Source organism: Centruroides vittatus, unplaced genomic scaffold (genome assembly GCF_030686945.1).
Source record: "Centruroides vittatus isolate TY-2023 unplaced genomic scaffold, ASM3068694v2 scaffold_324, whole genome shotgun sequence".
Lineage (NCBI taxonomy): Eukaryota > Metazoa > Arthropoda > Arachnida > Scorpiones > Buthidae > Centruroides > Centruroides vittatus.
Window position 1 is genome coordinate 5,767,733 of NW_027122701.1, and position 20,918 is coordinate 5,788,650.

General features: G+C 27.6%; 2 protein-coding genes across 2 annotated transcripts in view; one reads left to right on the forward strand and one right to left on the reverse strand.

Moving 5' to 3' along the window:
- Positions 1 to 20,918, forward strand: part of LOC136988229 (uncharacterized) — a 90,406-nt gene that overhangs the window by 20,344 nt on the left and 49,144 nt on the right. Inside the window, 9 exon segments of the mRNA XM_067286083.1 lie at positions 1,282 to 1,312; positions 3,314 to 3,564; positions 8,140 to 8,340; positions 14,980 to 15,081; positions 16,429 to 16,573; positions 17,162 to 17,322; positions 17,439 to 17,639; positions 17,725 to 17,826; positions 19,679 to 19,817. Coding sequence (XP_067142184.1) covers positions 1,285 to 1,312; positions 3,314 to 3,564; positions 8,140 to 8,340; positions 14,980 to 15,081; positions 16,429 to 16,573; positions 17,162 to 17,322; positions 17,439 to 17,639; positions 17,725 to 17,826; positions 19,679 to 19,817 — 1,330 coding nt within the window. The 5' untranslated portion in view covers positions 1,282 to 1,284.
- LOC136988255 (coiled-coil domain-containing protein 34-like) overlaps positions 1 to 20,918 on the reverse strand; it is a 104,989-nt gene that overhangs the window by 14,643 nt on the left and 69,428 nt on the right. The window lies entirely within an intron of this gene.

The following is a 20,918-nucleotide window of genomic DNA, read 5'->3' on the forward strand; positions in this document are numbered from 1 at the left end:
GTTTCTCATTGTCATTCTTTCACATAATAAAAATATGTAACAATGCTTCAACTTGGTCATTAATTTTATGAAAAATTATTATATTTTGATTCACATTTAATTAATATTTAGCAATTTTATTTTATATTAAACTTTACTTATTGTAAAAATACATAATAATAAATAATAAATTTCAAATTTAATAAAATAATAATTAAATGAAAATAAATAATTATTACTTAAGAATATTAACACAAAAATAAAATCAAGGGATTAATACGGAAGGTCATAGTTGAGTTGTTCATTAATCAATTCTCTTTGAGGGCAGGGTTAGCTAACTTTCCATTAAGAAAATTAAATACATTTTATGCTGTATTAAATACGTCAATAAAACCTAAAAATTTTCCAAATAAACACATCATAAAATTGAAATATAAGCATCATTTAAATATGCAATATGAAGCTATGATATTTTAAATTTATGAAGTAAATTCTTATTAATATTCGTTAATGTACTTATATATTTTTTACAAATTATCTAACTGAAACTGTGAGAAATGAAAAATATTAAAATGAAAACATGTTTGTTTAATAGCAAAAATAAAGTTTATAACCTTTAAATTTCCAATAAGTAAATTTTGAATGCAATGGTTTAAATTAAAATTATCAATAGTTCATAGACAATTTTTTTTAAAACATCATACAACTTAAGTTCTATGATTAATGTAGATACTACATAATCTTTTAATATTGATTTTTGGGTGCTAGGCAACTGCAAGCTATACACACTCCATACAAATAGAAAATTCCATGCTTCTCTAATACACTTAACTGGAAGGATAAAAGTGTTTCCTCCAAAGTGTTCATTTGTGTCATAAATGGATATTGTGCACATATTGTATATAAATATATTTTCAAAACATGTGAATTTATAACTTCACATATTGGATAAGGAAAGAAACTTCTATAGTAAAATACGTATTATTTTCATCAAGCAATCGGTAAGTTTTGCCAAAAGAGTAATAATTATATATTAGGTCAATAGATGTCAATGACATAACAACAACAAAATTATAACAGGAAGTATTTTAAATGAACACTTTTTAAATATGTAATTTTCACACTAAAAGCAGTAAATTGTTTACTACTTAATAAAACAGTTTGCACAAATTTAATACTTAATATTTTGAAATTTAATGAAATAAAATAAAATAAAACTTTGATGATAAATATACATTTATAAATATATATATTTGAAAACTTTCTCTTAGACAATATTAATTGTTACATTTTTCATTTTAGATTATGATTCATGATGATAATTTTTCTTCTGGTAAGAGTAACTTTTTAAATTTAAGTTCAAGCTATTATTTTTAGTATACTAGTTTTTCTAAACATGTATTTAGATTAATGTAGACTTAATTAAATTGAAACATGTTGAATCAGAATAATATGACATTTTTTTTTAATACTTTGCTTTCACATTTCAAAATTTTGTTAAATCTTAATATATTAAATATACAAGAAATATAAACCCACAATAAAGTTATAGAATATTATTTTCTATCATTCCACTCCTTAATCTGCATTAATTATTGTTTTATATTAATATTAAATAAACACCTGCAACTGTAAGTTGGTATGTTTATACAACCAAAACGGAATTCTTATTATATCATATTGAAATTTAATTTATTAAATTATCAGCAATATTATCAATTAGAAAAAATTATTTGTTTTACAGTTCTTTTTGAATTTATTATTATTATTATTATTACTTTTAAATGAAAGTTTAATTGGCTGGTTATAAACAATTAAATATAGAAAATATAAGAATTCTATTTATTTTTACAATAATTTGTTTTCTTTTGTAACATTGAAATGCTAATTTGATAAATTAATTTGACAGTTTGTTTGAAATTTATTTATTAATTAATAAAGTTCATAGAATTTGAATATATAAATAAGTTAAAATGAAAAAAACTGTGTTCATTACTACTAAAATTGAATAATTTTGTTACATCAGAATTTTTATGATTTTTATTTTTATGATTTTATTTAAAACTATTATTTTCATATCAAAATATTCCTCATATTTTAAATACTAAAAAAAAAAAAACAAGAAAAACCTATAATAAATTAGCATCGCTTGTGATAAAGTAAAAATGTTTCTCTTTTTATATTCTATTCTTTCATAAATTGCCATTTCATAATTAACTATAATTTATACTAATGAATTCAAAACTAATTAATATTTCGTAGTGTATTTGTTATTTAAGCTTAAGATTTGAATATATTTGAAACTGAAAAAAAAATTTTAGATTAAAAAATTAATTTAGAATAATCTTTACTTTTATATATATATATACACATTCAAAACAAAAAAATCTTAGTTATGTTATTGGAATTGGAAAGATTCCAGTAAAAATTTAATGAAAAAATTTTTAATTATACTGACACAAAAAAAAGGATGGTTTCTCAAAACACAACAAGGTTTATTGAAAAGATTAAAACAACAAAAGTAAATAAATAAAGTTGTACAAGCTTAACCTGAAAACAGAAATCAATCATCATCATGTGAAAACATTCAAAGAATTGTTTTTCAAGTGCTTCCAATTGTTTTTTAAAAAATTGGCATTGCTTCCTCCCATTGAATAAAAGTCTGGCTGACAAAAATCCACTTGGTAGCAATATAATTAAAAAATAGTAAATATAGATTTTACAATTAATAAATTTTATTATTTATGCAAAAAATTTTAATTATAAAATTTCAATTTTTGTTATCTCATTTTTTTTTCATGTATTTAAGCTAAATACTTAATTTAGTGTATTGAGAATGATAAAATATTAAATATTGTAGTAAAAATAATCTTGTAAATATTGCAAATTTATAAAATTATAACAGACTAAGATGGGAAAGCAATAATCCAATAATGTTGATTTGTTGTATCTGAAGATGCCATGGTTAATTACAAAACAAACATCATTAGTAGGGTCTTAGGACCTACCTTATATGAAATATTAAATTTATTTAATATTTCAAATTATAAAATTATCAAATTTATTTTACAAAAATAAGAATTTACATCATAAAAAAATTAAAGTTTTAGCTCATTGAATGCAAAACAACTGAATGAATATTTATAAACATTTTAAAAAATTTACAATATAATCTTTTATTTTTCATTTTTTAATAATATACTCATAAATATAAATTAACTGATTTTATTAATATTTTACAAATTTAATTAATTAATATTATATTTTGAATTATATTACTTCATAATCTTTGGATAAACTTTATAACAAACTTTTTATTTCACTTGTTTTGAAGGATTTAAATATACGGATATAGGAAACATGGCAACAACAACATCAACACTTCCTCCAGTTCGAACAGCTAACTATTTACCACAAGCTTTAGCACCAACAATTAGTGAAGAAACAATTTCTCTTTGGTTAAAATTAGGAGCTATGGAAAAGTTAGAACAAGCAGTTTTAGATGGCTATGGTGACCTTCTTATCGGTAGGACTGCTCGTCTTCCTCAAGTTAATAAATTTCTTCGTCAAGTACCAATGTTTCAAGTTAGTCCTAAATTATATCTTTTCAGATAAATACAAAAACAGTATTATTATTTGATGATCTTTGTAAATTTTATGTATAAATGAATTTAAATACTAAAATCAAATTCCTAAAATTTTGTGTATACACTTTTAGTACCCTTTTGATTTATTGTAGATTAATTTTTAATTATCTTTTGTTAAATAACTTGCATTTAAAAAAAGTCTAACATTGTCATGTGTTTTTTAAAAATAATTTTAGTCAAGTAACATCTGCATTATATGTTTTCATTTTTAAAGGGTTTAAATATCAAGCACTCAATATATCTGTAATTCAAATTCATTAATTTTTAACGTTAATTGAACAAAAAACAATGTTTCAAATTTTGAAGTTTGCATTTAAAGAGATGATAAGATGAACTTACTCACAAAAAATGTTTTATCTTATAAAACTTGACTCCCTGCCTATTTATTGTTTTCTTATTTATTTGTTTGATTCAAAAACCAAGCAAAAATAAATGTAAATTTAATGGAAAAACTAATATTTTTGACAGCTTTTAGCATCATCATCAAGTTACAAACTGTTCTAAAAAGGAACATATAAATAAAACAATTTTTCAAAACATGAAACTGGCATAAATTGGTCAGTAAAGCAAATATGAATTCGTGTATTAATCAATTCATCAATAGAAAAATTCATTTACTGGATTTCAAAAAGGTCCTCCATGCTTGCAAAAGTAGAGGGCCTTTTTGAAATCCAGTATATGAATTTTTCTAATTGATTAACACACGAATTCACATTTGCTTTACTGACCTATCTGATGCCAGTTTCATGTTTTTTAAAAAGTTTTGTTATTCAATTTGTACATTCTTTTTCAGAACAGTTTGTAACCTAATGATGATTACTAAAAGTTGTCAAAAACATTAGTTTCTCATTAAATTTATATTCCTTTTGCTGGATTTTTGGGTTTTTTGCATGTGTCATACTTTTTATGTTCTTATTTTTCTGTTATACTGTGAGGCTCTGGATAGGTCCGAACCTCACTGAAATTCGCGTTAAAATCATTTATTTTTAAGATAAATATATTTTTTTAGAGGAAAAAAAATAGAAGTTAGAAATAGTTTTTCTTAAAGAAAACGACGCAAACTTTTAAACAATAGAACAATGGGGAAACGTAGATCGTCTATCTCTGAGTGGGAATCGAATTAAACTTCGATTTTGACCTCTCCCGCGTCCCCGAAAGGTTTCGAATTGTCACCAGGTGACGAGAAGAGACCAATCGGAAAGCGGAATCGGAAGAAAACAGATAAAACCTGAGAATTCAAGGACACGAGGGCTTCTTCTCCCGAAAGTTCCAAGCGACGGATCTATTGTTGTGTGTGTGTCTCGTGCCCATCTTCGTCTCCGTCTCCTGACCTCGGATCAACATCTTTCCATCAACGGAAGTCAACCGCATCGTCCTGGAGTCGCGGAGTCGTCGAGGGAACAGGCCATTCGCGACCCAGGGACACTACTTCAAAATGGGACTATATCGGAAAGGAGAGGAAGACCCAGAGGCTGCTGCCGACCTAGAACTTCCAAGATCGCGGAAATCTTGTAAGCTTCTTTCGTGTCAAATAAACGGTTTCTTGTAACCGTTGGGTCTGTCTCAGTGCCGATCGCCAACATACGACCCTTCGCGACCGTTCGACCCTCTTGACATAGTCGGCACCCTGTCGGCAACCTCACAATACTTTATATTTATCCAGTAATTAGTTTTATATATATTTGCTTACAGTTGTTATTAATACAGTTGTATTTAAAATATAAAAACATTTACTCGATAAACTTGGTAATAACACCACCACCTTAAACAGGGAAAAATTTAAACATTTATGCTCTAAATGTTTTCAACTAACTGTATAAGTTGTCCTTGGGTTACATTAAAAAATAATTTAAGACTTGAACACATTCAACATCCTATTCAAATGTTTATAAAGAGAGATGGTAACAACTGATAAAAATATAAATAATATTACAAAAAGTTACTAACTTCTAAAAATATAATAAATAAAAAATTCTTAGAGAGTTCCTTAAGGAAAAATAATCAAAATAATAGATGTACAGTTCAATCTTCAGCATTCATACAATTTCCAATCAATTTGAGAGATGTAGAGATGAAAATTAGTTGGAAATTTGGCTCCTTGAGTTGTATAGCATTGCTTCAAAATACACAAATAATAAAGCCAATAGTTACAAGAAAGAATATCATCAGACAAATAGGGTTGTGAACTTTCAGAGTAACAAATCCTAAATACAGTGTGAAAAAACCACCAATTTAAAAAAGGGATGAGCAAAGAAAACCTAGAAACAAACAAAAAAACATTTTTCCTTTCCTTGATTGTGGTGGTGATGAGATAGCTGGATGGCTGATATGATTAAGATATCAGCCTATCTTTCTAGGACCCAAGATTGAATCCATGCAAGAAACCCAAGGAATTTTTCTTAGGCAGTCTGTTTTGGATATTTCTTGCCCTGTCCCTCACTATCCTGCTACATCATGTGGATCTGCCAAACCTACAATGAGTATGATTGATTAAAACATGTCCTGTTAGTGCCTATAGAATGAAAAGAGATAAAAATGGAAAACAAGTGGAACAAGTGGAATTGTAATTTGAATTACAATTAGAGGTGTAAACTTATCATGAGGAAAAAGGGAAAAGCTAAAAAAAACATACACCCAATTTGTTCATTTTTCAAAACATTTACGGTTTTTGATTTCCAAAAAAATTTTTAAAAAATTAATTGAAATTTCATACAGTTCAAAAATCCCAAACAATTGTCAACCCTACATACAAAGTATTTTCTTACATAGCAAAACTTTTATTTTACTAACCTGAACATAATGTTAAAATAATAAATTGCTGATTCAATTCACTAATTGGCTTAAAATTATTATTGAGTTACAAAGTATATGATTTTACATATATTTATAAATTCAATATATATGTGAACATAACTCATCATTCAATAAGTCTCTGGTCTAACTAAGAAAAACAATTTTTTTTTTAAATTTGACTTTATTCATTAGCATATTCTCCTTCAAGAGTGATACATTCATTCCAACGCTCCTTTAACTTTTTGATGCCTTTTTTGTAGAACGATTTGTCTTTGCTCTCAAAATAGGCCTCAGTTTTGGTAATCACTTCTTCATTTGAGCCAAATTTCTTTCCCTGGAGCATCTTTTTGACGTCTGCAAAAAGCCAGTAGTCACTGGGGGCCAGATCTAAAGAGTACGATAGGTGAGGAAGCAATTTGAAGCATAATTCATTCAATTTAACGATCATTTTCATTGACTTGTGACAAGGGGCATTGTTTTGGTGGAATAGTACTTTTTTCTTTTGCATATGAAGGTGTTTTTTCTTTATTTCTATACTCAATCAATCCAATAGTGCTATGTAATATTCACTATTGATAGTTTTACCTTTCTCATAATAGTCGATGAACAAAATACCATGCGCATCCCAAAATATGGATGCCATAACCTTGCCAGCTGACTTTTGAGCTTTTGGTCACTTTGGACAACTTTCACCGGCTGCTGTCCACTCAGCTGACAATCTTTTTAATTCAGGTGTGTAGTAATGGATCCATGCTTTATCCATTGTCACATACCAATGCAAGAAATCCTTTTTATCTCACTTGAACAGCTCCAAACAGCACTCTGAATTGTCGACACGTTGTTGTTTTTGGTCTGGTGTGAGCAAACGCGGCACCCACTTTGAAAGCAACTTACACATGCTGAAATTTCATGTAAAATTGTAAACACACTACCTTATGATATCTTTAAGGTGTCAGCTAATTCCAAGATGTAATAAGTGTGTTGAACTACAAGGAGATTATATTGAAAAATGACAACATTGTTTTATATCCCATAACATATAAAATAAACGTTCAAAATTTTTGCAATGACTTGAATAATATGATCATAAATGAATGAATGATATTTTAACATAAAAAATTATAAATTTTAGTGTTATTTTTAAAAGATGTACAGTTATATAATCCCTTACCCAGAATTTTAAAAATCAAAGAGCTCTAAAAACCAAAGTTTTTCATGGAGGTTCTCTGCACTCCAAAGCTCACATTTGGTGTCAAAAATGCTTTCATGCCTTATATGACATACTCAACTACCCCATGTGAGTGTGTTGTATTGGTCATGTCTCAGAATTCCTGCCAGTCAGATCTGTCACTTACTGATAATTGTTAATGTATGATTTTGTGACTGAAAACTGTGAAAAGTCAAAAAGAGCTTCAGATTCCTCTATAGGTAACAGTGAGAAGCAGAAAAGGAAGTAGCCCTATCTGTCATTGCCTTTACTGCATATACTGTATATGTATAGGCATTTAGCTTAGTTTGAACTTATTTATGCTTGAAGTTTCACTAATGTCCATGGAATGTGAATAGTAAATAAAAAATTACATATTTTATTGGTAATTGCTAATAAAATGTAGAAATATAATTTTTTTTAATCTAATTTAGAAATTAATTCTTAGTAATAATATGATTTATGTAATATTTTATATAATTGTTTTAATTCAATTATAATGATACATTTCAGAATAAAATATATGAAATACATAGTGCAGTCTCAAAAGGCAAATTGAGAGAGTTACAACATCTTGTCGATCGTAAAAAACTTGCAGCTTGTCGAGATCATGCTGGAGCCACTCCTTTACATAAAGCAGTAATTTTTGGATACAAAGACATCATTTTATATCTTTTAGATCGTTATGATACAACATTACATATAAGAGATCATGTGAGTATATTCGATCTAGTAAAAGTTTTTAAATAATAATTGTTAGACATTCCAAATATATAGCAAATGTTGCAAAGTAAAATTAATACTATAAAATGTTCTTGATTAATTAACGTAATTAGTAATTTTATTAGTGATAAATATTAAAAAAACTACATACAATCCTATTACTATTCATCTCTGATTACTTGCAAATAATTTATTTCTTTGGATTTTTTGTAGATTATATATTTTGATAACTTTGATGATATTGATATATATATTATGTTATTAAATTCTTTAACTGAAATTCAAAATTTGATATTACTGATTAAACATGACTTATTGAATTAATAAAATGTTGTAATAAAAATTATATTCTTCTTGATACATGTCAAATTATATTATATATTAGTGAAAAGTAATATAATATAACGTAGCAAAAGCAATTAAGAGAAATAAATGAAACAGATATGAGTTACAAGAAAACAATAAATTAATTCAATAATTCAAAGCATTTTTTAATTAAATATCAGATAATTATATAAATTAATATTAATATTTTTTACTAGATATATTATCATAATTTAATTTGCTTTCTCCTTTCATTTAATTGAAATTGAACTTTTTAAATTTAATTGCTAATTGATGTATTTATTAAACGAATCAATGCTTTGATTGGATAAATTAAAAATTTATTAAGCAATTATTATATTTTTTTAAATTACAACTCTAAAATATGTTTTAAGAGGGAAGAAATGTATAATTATAAAAATTGTCATTGATATATAGTAAAACCCTGCCAACTTGGACTTTGCATAATTTGGACAAAGTTTTTCAAAAAATTGTAATTTAAAATTTCTTGACAACAGAAAAATTATAATTAATGTTTTTGGTATCTGAAAGTTTTTGCAATATCACTCAGCAAGTTACTAAAGACTGTATATTGAATAAGTTTACTGTCATAAAATTTTTGAGCTCATTTCCTGTAATAATAAATTCACCAGTATAATCTACTAAATTAGTAAAACTCTATACAGTCAACTTGCTTTAATACGAATTACTAGGGAACAGTAGTTAGTTTGCTTTATTGAAAATTCATAATTAATGATTTTCAGGGTCAAGGTCGTATAATTTAAAGAGTTAAGGATTAACAGACAATTGAAATCTCTAAATTATAATATTTTGAATTAATTTACTAAACATAGTTAAATAAAATAGAATTTATTTACAAAAATAAATTAATGATCTAAATGATTTTCAAATCAAACAAATTGAGGAGGAGATGGTATTCACTGTTTAAGTGTGGAGCAGTATATCAGAGTGATTAAACAAAAACAAAGCTAAAAGAAATCTGTAATTTTTTTTTCTGTTGAAGATTGTCAAATTTGGCTCATTTTTACTCTTTTAGACCAAAAAAAAGTTCTTTTTCAAACAAAATAGCCAAACCTGGCATCACTGATGCACCCCCAATATCCAAACTATCAGGTCAGTCCATAAGTCCATGCAGATTTTTATGACCTTGAGAAAAATCTTGTTTTGCTGTTAAAAATGTCAGTCTAATGTGATAATTTTTACACTGAAGTGTTAAATTGGATCTCATTCATATAATACTGTTCAGAATTGTGAACATTTCGGTTGTTTATTTTCATTAAAATGGAAGTAACCAATGAATATAAAAGACATGTTTTATACTTTTTATTTTTAAGTGGTGAGAATGCTACAAATGCAGCCAAAAAAATAAATACTGTACATAATCAAATTGTAATTAGTGCAAGGACTGCGCAGAAGTGGTTTGAAAGATTTAGAAACAATGATTTTAGTGTGGAGGATAAGGCTCGTACTGGAAGACCCGTTGACTTTAATGATGATGTGAAAAGTCGAACCCACCGGAATTAAACCGGTAATGAGAAATCATTTTATCGCTTGGTTCCCACGGAAAAAAATATGAATCAGAAGGAAAAAATATGAATCAGAAGGAACAAATATGATTCAGAAGGAACAACCGGCGAAAAATGCTGGTTGGTGAAACTGGAAACGTGACCGAGACGATAAAAGGGCAAAGAGAGAGGAAAGGGGGGGTCGGTTATGTAGTGTCGTGGAGACTGGGTGTGTGCGCACCGAAGTCCGGAGAAAACCCGACCGAAATCCAAAGACTATTTCGGCCTAGAGAAAACCGACCCGAATCACGAGGTATGACCCCATTTCATGTAAACTCTCCCTCCGCGGATCCGAACAGAGGCGACAGTTGCTCGCCTCTTGTATAATTATCACATTAGCCTTAATAAATCGTTGTTGTTGTTATGATCCGTTGTAATGTCCTTTGTTCGAATATAGCCGCTGTTCTACTGTCGAACCCATCCACTTCCTCCACTTGTGTAACGCGTAATGCGTAACTCATCCGAACCACCATCTTGACGTGGGCAGGTCTAACAGACCTGTTAGCCGAGAAAAGGAGGAAATAGACTCTGTCCGCCTCCCGGCACCCACAATGATGATGCTCTCTCTATACTAGTTGAAGCAGAACCATCTTTAACAGTTGATGAAATTGTGGAACGTTTAAATTCATCCCATGGAACTGTTCATAGACACCTACAACAAATCGAAAAAGTTTCAAAGCTAGGAAAATGGATACCACATGAACTGTCAATAGCTAACCGACAACAACGTGTAAACATTTGCACGTCTCTTTTATCCCGTATTGCTTTAGAACCTTTTCTTGGTAGGCTGGTTACTGGAGACGAAAAATGGATCCTCTATAATAATGTGACGAGAAAAAGACAATGGATGGATCGCAACAAGCAGCCAAAACTGACTGCAAAAGGTGGTTTGTATCCAAAAAAAATTCTTTTGTCTGTTTGGTGGGATATGTCAGGTGTAATTCACTTTGAGCTGTTAGAACCTAATCAAACAATTACAGCTCAAATGTATTGTGAGCAATTAGAGCGCTTAAATGAAAAATTGAAAAAAAATCGACCATCGTTAGTGAACAGAAAGCAGGTTCTCTTGCAGCCTAACAATGCCAGACCACACACTGCAAAAATAACTGTACAGAAACTTGAAAGCTACAACTGGGAAATTTTACCTAATCCACCATATTCGCCAGATATTGCTCCCAGTGATTATCATCTTTTTGCAGTTTGCAGAATTTTTTAAAAGGGAAAACTTTTAAGGATGAGAACAATGTAAAAAAGGCTATTTCTGAATATTTTGATTCAAAACCAAAATCATTTTACGAAGATGGGATTAAAAAGCTACCATCAAGATGGCAAGAAATTGTACAAAATAATGGTGAATACATTATAGATTGAAATAAAATTTAATTAAAATTTTTTGCTGCTTTTTTTTGTAGATAAAAATACGCATGAACTTATGGACTGACCTGATAGAATATTTGCATGGGATCTCATCCATTCAAAGGGGTGGGCATCCTTAAACCCCTATTTTCTGAGTACAGTAGAATGATCTGCTAAAACTAGAAGTTTAAATTGCTCATTTTACAATCAGAGGTCAAACCTGTCTTTGTTTACTAGTAGAAGAAAATCTGTTGGAAAATTTATTACCACTTATTATTGTTCACTTCAAAAGGTGTAAAAAGTAACCATTATTGGAAATAAGGTTATTCCTTGAGGTTATGAAGGTAATTTACAGTTTGGTTTAATGAATTCTGGTAAAATTTTTGTTCAATTCATTGCATTAAAATTAACATTGTGGCAATGGTGTTTTGCCAGGAAAATGGTAAACTTTTCTTTAACACAAGAATTTGCTCTATTGGTGTTTGTTATAAGGCAAGTCAACTGTATTAGAATTTATAATCCTGGAATCATTATTCATTTCCCATTTTATAACATCTCTCTTAGCTAATAAGTTGTTGTCATAAATAACAACCTATTATCTAATAGTAGCCATACTGACACAGTTTCTGCATTTCTTTTATTAATCACATTTTCATATTTAACTTTTTCATAGGTTCAATCAGGAGTTGATTTCTCCACCCCCGAAACTCCTGAAGTAATTCCAAATATCTCATTTGAAAGTAAATTGTTTTCTTAGGTAATGTGCAAAATTTCAAAATTTTCTGTAATGTGGTTGCCAAAATATAAGCAATTAAAAAGTGAAAAGAACAAAAAAAAAAAAAAAAAATCACCAAAAACACTGTATTTTCTTCTTTTACTTCATCTGGCACTGCAGATGCTCACAGAGAAAAACTAATGGGTCTGGAAAGCTCAAATTTTAAACTTAAGCCTTTCTCATTATCAGTGAAGTGCTAGCCAAACTTCCGGGTCACTAGGTCAAAGTTCATAGGGGTTTTCCATAGAACTAATTAAGTTTTACAGCTTAATTTTATGCTTATAAAGATAAAATTGCATGGAAACAAATGAATTTTATTCAAAATGTTACTCAGAATTACAAAAGCTCAAATTTATGCCAATTAAAACTTTTTATAACAATTTTTCTAAATGGTATATCAAAAGTGTCAGTTTGCAGCACATTCAGTCATGAGCATCCACCAAATTGTATGTCATCATCTTATGTCTTCATGAAATAATACAATTATTAAACAAAAACAATTGATATCCAAACAAAAACATCTGAAATGTAAAAAATTAAGCCAAGTAAAAATTTATGACAATTTAGATGACAGTCAAAATTTTTCTTAGCAGTTTTTCTTTGGTTAAGACAAGTTCAGTGTTTGGAAGCATACCCACAACAGTTTTACCTGTACTATTGTTTTCTACATTTTGCCTCCAAGTGCCAAGCTTATCTTTACCAAAGAAAAACTGCTAAGAAAAATTTTGACCGTCGTCTAAATTGTCATAAATTTTTACTTGGCATAATTTTTTACATCTCAGATGTTTTTGTTTGAATTCTTTTATCATTTCTAAATTTTTACTTGAATTCAAAATCTATAAAAACTTGAAAAAATCATTTAGTTTTTGAACAAATTCGTTATAGAATCCGGAATTCATTATAGAAAACCTGATGCAGGCCGAAAACATTTGTTTTCGTTAATTTGTTACTGGTAATTAAAGGTTTTGTTAAATGTGGTTTTTGAGCAGCTCATATGGTACTTAGTTTCAATTTTTTCATGTAGCATATGAGCTGCTCAAAAAATAATAAAATATAAAGGTTAAGATTTTTTTACAAATGCAAAGCCAGTTAAGTATTGTGTGATGTTTTATAATTTTTGGTTGAGTAATAGCAAAAACATGCCAAGCCCAATCATACATTATATTGAGCTACGGCTCTGTAGGCAATGTGAATATATTCTTTTAAATTAATAAGTTATTTTCTAGAAGTATACAGTACATTGCATGCAATATGCATAAAATTTTGCTGTGAAATGGCCTTTATAGATGAACATCTTTGTAATATCTAAATTTATTGAAGTATCCATTTTTGAATAAATTTCTTTAGATACTAAATTAAAAGTATTTTCATTACTTTACATTTTACAGATAGTAAAATTTAAAGTCAAAGTCATCAGAATGAAAAAAATTTTACCAACTCCAACTCCACAACAGTGGTTCAAGTTGTTCTGATGACAGGTCATGCGGCACCCACTTTCCCAAATTCAGCACTTTTTCCAGCTGTTTCAAATGCTGATGAATTGTCACATAACTTATGTGTAGTTCTTGTGCAAGTTCTCATACTATTGGAGGACTTATTTTCCACCAGCATTTTCAGGGAGGATTTATTTTCCACCAGTGAAGGATTTATTTTCCACCAGCATTTTCAGGGCATCTATGTCATAATCAGAGCGATGCCCAGTATACTCATTCCCAGTATCTTTCAAACTGAAGTCACCATTTCAAAACTTTGCAAACCATCTCAGACACATCCATTCACTCACATCGTCATTTCCATAGACACTTTAAATAATTTTAGCCAATTTGCTTGTGTTATTTCCTTTTCTTGTACTCATAAAGAATAACTTGTTGAATATGTTCTTTGGTCACTTTTATTTTTGATACAGCAAAAAACAAAAATTGGAGCAATGTACACACTTAAAAATTTACAAACATACTGTTCATTCCAATGTGAATAAAACAATATATCACATTATGCACCAATCACGTAAAATGTGTTCCAATTTGTCAATATGTACCGGCATATCCGACAGAATTTATATTACAAACTGATATATCAGGCGATCAAACCTTGTTACGATAGAAGCCATATATTGCTTATCAGAAATATGCAAGAGCCACATTCTCTAATAAAACAGTATATATATATATATATATACTGTTTTATTTGACTATATATATTACTGTATTTTTTTTATAAATGTAAACTTTATATATACCTATATATATATACAGGTATATATAAAGTTTACATTTATAAAAAAAATTGTATAATTAGGCTGAACAGTTTGGCCACCATGGCCATATCTCATGAACTATGACTGCATACTGCAAAATTATTAAAACATAATGCAATTATTCTGTATTAAAAGAAAGAAGGAAGTGTTGAATAATGAAATATTCAACAAAAGTTTCCTAAAAATAAACTGATAAATGCAAAACTATTTGACAATAAAATTAAAATACTTATTATTATTTATAAGGATAATCCCTATTGTCTTGACTTTATAGTTATAATGATTAATTGTTTTAATCATAAATTTAAGTACTGAAATTTCTTTTTATATAGCAAGGAAGAACACCACTTCATTATGCAGCATTTCTACTAGACGGAGGAGAAATATATCAAATTTTGGTTGATGCAGGTGCTGACACAAAGGCAATAGATGCAGTAAGTTTTTTCATATAAATTTTTTCATTCACTTTCCTTAAAAAATAATTTTAAATTCTACTCTTTGCTACTGGGCAATCTGTTGAAAAGCAAAGAAATAATGACAGATGTTCATATCACTACCATTATTGGGCTGCAATTTTCAAAAATTGTAGACCTATAAATTCCCATAGGCATCCATCTGTCTGTTCTTCCTTAATCTAAAGAATGGACTTAGAGATAGATGAAAGCAGAAACCAGATATAGAAAGCTTAGGGACAGGGAATCCCAAATGGAATCCCAGGGTATATATATGAAGCATGAAATGCAATAATGCTGTAAATGCCAAAAAAAAAACTTTTCAGGAGAGGTAAAAAACACTTTTTCTAGTGAATGAACTTCAATTTTATAATAAAATGTTAAAAAACTCACTAGGTTTCAAATTCTCTTGAATATCAAAATGATGTAAATATAAATGTTATAAATCAAAATATACTGCAATTTAAAAAAGGCTCTAACAAAGGCCCTTTTGTTTCCAGGCCTTTAAAACTTATATAAACAGTTTGATGTTTATATTTTTTGTTTTAACTGCTGCAAAATGTTTGAAATATTGATTTTTAGAAAAAAAATCATCAAGGCTGTGGGCCAGATAAGAAGCCTTACAGAGTCATATCTGGCCCACGGCCACCAGTTTGTGACTCAAGTTAGATAGATGACCGGCATGACTTCATTGTTAACAGGAAAAATATGATGTACAGGGACAAGTCACTACTAAAATAAAAAGCACTGTGGTGAAAAATTGCAGCCTAGCATTGTAAGGATGTCACAATAAAAAATTGCTTGTTTTATATTATATTTTTAAATATTGTAAAAATTTTGTAAATTAGCTCATATATTATTGTATTTTATTTTGCAATAGTGTATACTGATGATACAATAATAGAAAAATATGTATAAAATTTTCTAAAAACAGATCACAGTTTCAAAATGATTCATACATTTATTTTTGCTTATAATTATTTAATTAAAAATTAACCTAGATAATGAAAACTTATTTAAAATTTCATGTAGAGAAAAAAAAAATGGGTAAAATATTCACAATTTGTCCATTTTTGCACCAAAGGAACACTTTTTGGTTCCTTTGGTTTCACGTATTGGAGTAAACCTTTATCTTGAGGCAAATCGTGAAGACTATTTCTTCTGTTACAAAACTTTTTCATATGAAACAAATAATTATATGAGAATAATAAAGCTTATATATTAAGAATTAAATTTAATATATAAATATATAAGATATTAAAAAATTTTTGCTATCATTTCATTAGTATTAAATTAAATACAGAATTATGTAAATTGCAATATTTTCAGTATGGTAATCTACCTGAACATTACATGAAAATACAAGATGAAACAACACTTCGGGAATTAAGAGATGGATATTTGAATAATGATATAAGGAAGATTAAACCAAAAAAATCAAATTCAACAATGAATTCTAAAAAAGGATACTTTAGTAAGTTTTATCAAAAATATATATATATTAAAAAGTTGTTTTTTTAATTTTTTAATGTTATTAAATCAACATATAAATTAAAATTCATGTTCCCAAAATCAGTTCTGCTAAGTTTTGATAGTTTGTGGCTAAAAATTCCAACAAGACTAAGACACAGAAATCTGTAAGGCTAATAGAAGATATGGATGTATTAACTATCACAATGCAGATCATTATCCATCACATGGAAATTGTTTTACAAAATTCTACCTTAGTTTAAATTTTTGCTTCATGATATTTTTAACATTAACAACCAACATATGCTGTTGTTTTACCCTTTTTCTTGTGCTTCCATGTTCTTTTTATTTCATGTTTTAAATTCAATTTGTATATTCAATGTAACAAATTGATGAGTGAACAGAATATATATTCAACTAGATTTCCAAGTGACTGGGTCTATTTTCTGTATGATTTTATTTTTTTAAAAAAGATTGTTATCTCCTCTACCAGGAAAACATTACAGTAACCTGACTGTAGGCAGAACTTATTTTGGAAAAAATATTCAATTATGTTAAATATATTTTTGAATCAAATATAAATTTATTTTAGAATCTACTGTTGGAAGAGTTCAAATAAAAGAATTAATTAATAAAGGAAATTTAGAAGCTTTGGAAGATATTATTCTCAGAGGACATGGAGGCTTGCTTTTGGGAGAAACATCACCAAATCCAACAATAAATGACTTTCTTACAATGGTGCCTTTCTATTTGGTAAAGTATTGAACAATTAAATTTAGCGGCAGGCTAAAGTTTAATAAAAAGTTTTGATTATAAGACTGATCAATATATAAAAGAATTTATCAAAAATATTTCATTGTATATTTCAGAAAAGAATTCATGATGTACATCGTGCTGCTATGAGAGGTCGTTTACAAGAAATTACAAAACTTTTAGATCATAAAAGTTTTGCAATTGCAACTGACCAATTAGGTGCAACTCCACTTCATAAGGCTGTCTGGTATGAAAATTATGATGTTGCTGAATATATTGTGAATAATTTTCCACTTTCATTAAATATTACTGATATGGTAAGGATTTAAAGATATTTTAAAAATTATTATATTTGAACTTGAAAAGAAATCTAACTTTCCAAATACTGTAATATAATTACAGGATGGAAGAACGCCATTACATTATGCAGCAGTTTTACGAGATAATAAAGATATGTATAATATTCTTTTAAATGGTGGTGCTAGTAAATCTGTTCAAGATATTGTAAGTGTAACATATATTAAATTTAAAAAATTTAATTTATAGCTTTTTTTTAAAATTTTATTTAAAATGTTTGTTAATATTCTTGAGTTCTATTAAAAACATTTACGACTCAATAGGACTCATGTGTCTTGGGTTCTAAATGCCAGCCCACACTATGAGTGAGTCCACATTCTACCAAACTAACATATTCTGACAGACAGAAAATACCAGTAACTGATCATGCAATATGAATAGGTAAAAATACATAAAGTAGCTGTATATTCAATTATATACATAAATAAAAATAGCCATATTGTATCATAAAACTATTTTTGGAATTATTTTTATGACAAAATAGCTTTAATAATTATTGACATAAGATACAGAAATAGTAAATTAGTAATAGTAATAGAGTGGTGTCTCATACTTCAACTTTAATTGACTCCAGGAAGCTGTTTGAACAAATTAAATTTGAAAAATCAATTTTTTTGAAGCAAAATATAAATTACATTAGAAAACTAAAATGTGATGTCATACAAAAACAAATAAAAGGAAAGTAAATATATACACTGAGTGTGGCATTAACAGTTTTTTATTTTCACTAGTGCTTTCAACAAACTTATGTTCATCATATTCAAGCTAATGAAATTTAAATTAAATGAAATTGATAGAACACAATATTCTAATGTAAATGAATTATATGGCTCATATAATAAAAGGATGGGGACAAAAGGATCTATTTAGGGCACTAGAATATTACTAAAAGTCTTTAGTAAATCATCTTCATAAGAATTCTTTTATATCATGTCTAATAACAATGACATTTTAAACTAAAATCAATAATTCTGATAAAATATTAATAATTTGCTCAGCGTAGTATCACAACACTACTACTATATGCGGTATATAATAGCAGAAAACTGTAATACCTTTGTTTATATGCTCCCATTTGCATCACCTGTTACAAACACTACATCATATCCTGGAACATTGAAACTGAATAAATGGTGATTCCTGTTTCAACAGACTGTATCTTTAATTTTTAATATTTTTAATCTTTTAAAGAAATTTACTTATAGATTTTGTAGTGTAAAAAAGAATATCAATAATAATGTAATAAAGTGTTAATAATGCCCATCTGTATTTCTTGATGAAATTTTAATAAGAGATGGCAGCTGTACCTCCCCTTCCCATTTTGGTATCAAGAAATTATGGTCAGCCTATGTATATCTAATTTTTATTTTTGTATTAATATCTATGTTAAATATAAGTTCACCAAACATGAGGATTAATCAGGAATATTTGTGACAGTCTGTTAGTTATATTGGGTGGTACACAGTAATTGTTAAAAGCACTGTTCCATTTTTTACCATTTTGTAGGAAAGGTTTGCATTTTACATCTACAGTAGAAGTCAATCCCTAATTTTTTGGAGAATTTTTTTCATGTGTAAAAAGTTCACTTATATACCAGCATGTATAGTAATTTAATCACAATTCTAGTTCTTTCATAAACCTTTATGATACATACATTTATGAAATTTCATACTTGATTGCATATCATAAAACCTCCAAATTTTCACTTGTTTTAAATTCTTGTTTATCTGTCTCTAATGGAAACAATAAATCTAATTTGTCAGTTTTTAATCATTACAATGAAATTGAAAAACTTATTGTTTATTAAAATAATTTAAAATTGACAAAGGGTTTTTTTATCTGTCATATATATCAATACAAGTATAATAAGCATTGTACTTAATTATTACAATAAACTTCAATATTTATATCATAATTTTTATATTACTAAATTATTTTACTTGAATTAGTTTATGAAAATATAAAATGATATTTTAAAATATACTAATTAAATTTTCAGAAAGGAAAAATTCCAGACTATTATTTACAACATCCAGAACTACTAAAAATTGATGAAGTGATCAGAAGAAACCAACGGATAAATGCAACACACATGGCTAACATTATTAATCATACCAGATCAAAACTTCCTCTGAGACGTAAGCATGCATTATTATAAAATTATCTAAGACAATACACTCTTGTTAATCTGAACTAATTATTGAAGGAAGTTGTTTGAATTAGTGAGATTACACAAAAGAAAAAGAAACTAAATACAGACAAATATATATACCATATTTATTCTAATAAAGAGTGTGCTGTCTATAACTTTTTCAGCTTGCAACTGTGCTGTTTATTAGTGTGCGCTTAGTATTAGAGGGTGACTATTATTTGGGGATAACTCCCAATGAAATAAATTCATTAAGTTTTTTCACTTTATTATTCTTATTTGAGTAATGATGCATCACTCAACACACTCACACTTCATTTCAACATACAGTAAAAGTGCCAATGCTGAATAGAATGTGCAATTTTTCAGTTTATTAATAATTTAAATAAGTTTAACTAACTAATCAAGTTTACTTCCTCCAATAGACAGCACACTTATTATTTCAGATTGCTGTCTATAACTTTTTCATTTGGCAACTGTGTTGTTTATTAGAATAAATTTGGTATTTTAAAAAATTTATACTCTATTTGGTACATACACTTATATAAAGTGTGTAATACATTTAGCAAAAAATAATCAAAATTGGTTTTGATTAAGCAGAGTTCAGATTAGCAAGAGAGCACTACATTTATCAATTAAATTATTCAATTATTATAAATGTTAAAATATTTTTATATAAATTGATCAATGTTATAGTACTATATATCCAAATATATCTAAGAATTAAAAAATTAAGTGAAACTTCTCTAATGATTCATTTTGAGTTGATGTATATTTACATCAACTCAAAATGTGTTAGCTGTGTCATTACAATTTTTGAATTTATTATTCATATTCATTTTTATTGTTAAAACATATACATTTGGTATTGAAAATTTATAGAATGACAACTTAACTATCATCTTATTAACTCTATTTAATCTTTTTTTTTTTTGTTCTTGTATATTTAAATAGAACTTGTCAGCAAAAAGAGCAGATAGTAGTGTATTTTAATTCAGAATCTAACATACTTTTATGTATTTATTACACAATATTTATGAAATAATTGTAAATTTATGCTCTCAGAAAACTTTTTTTTGTTATCAGAATT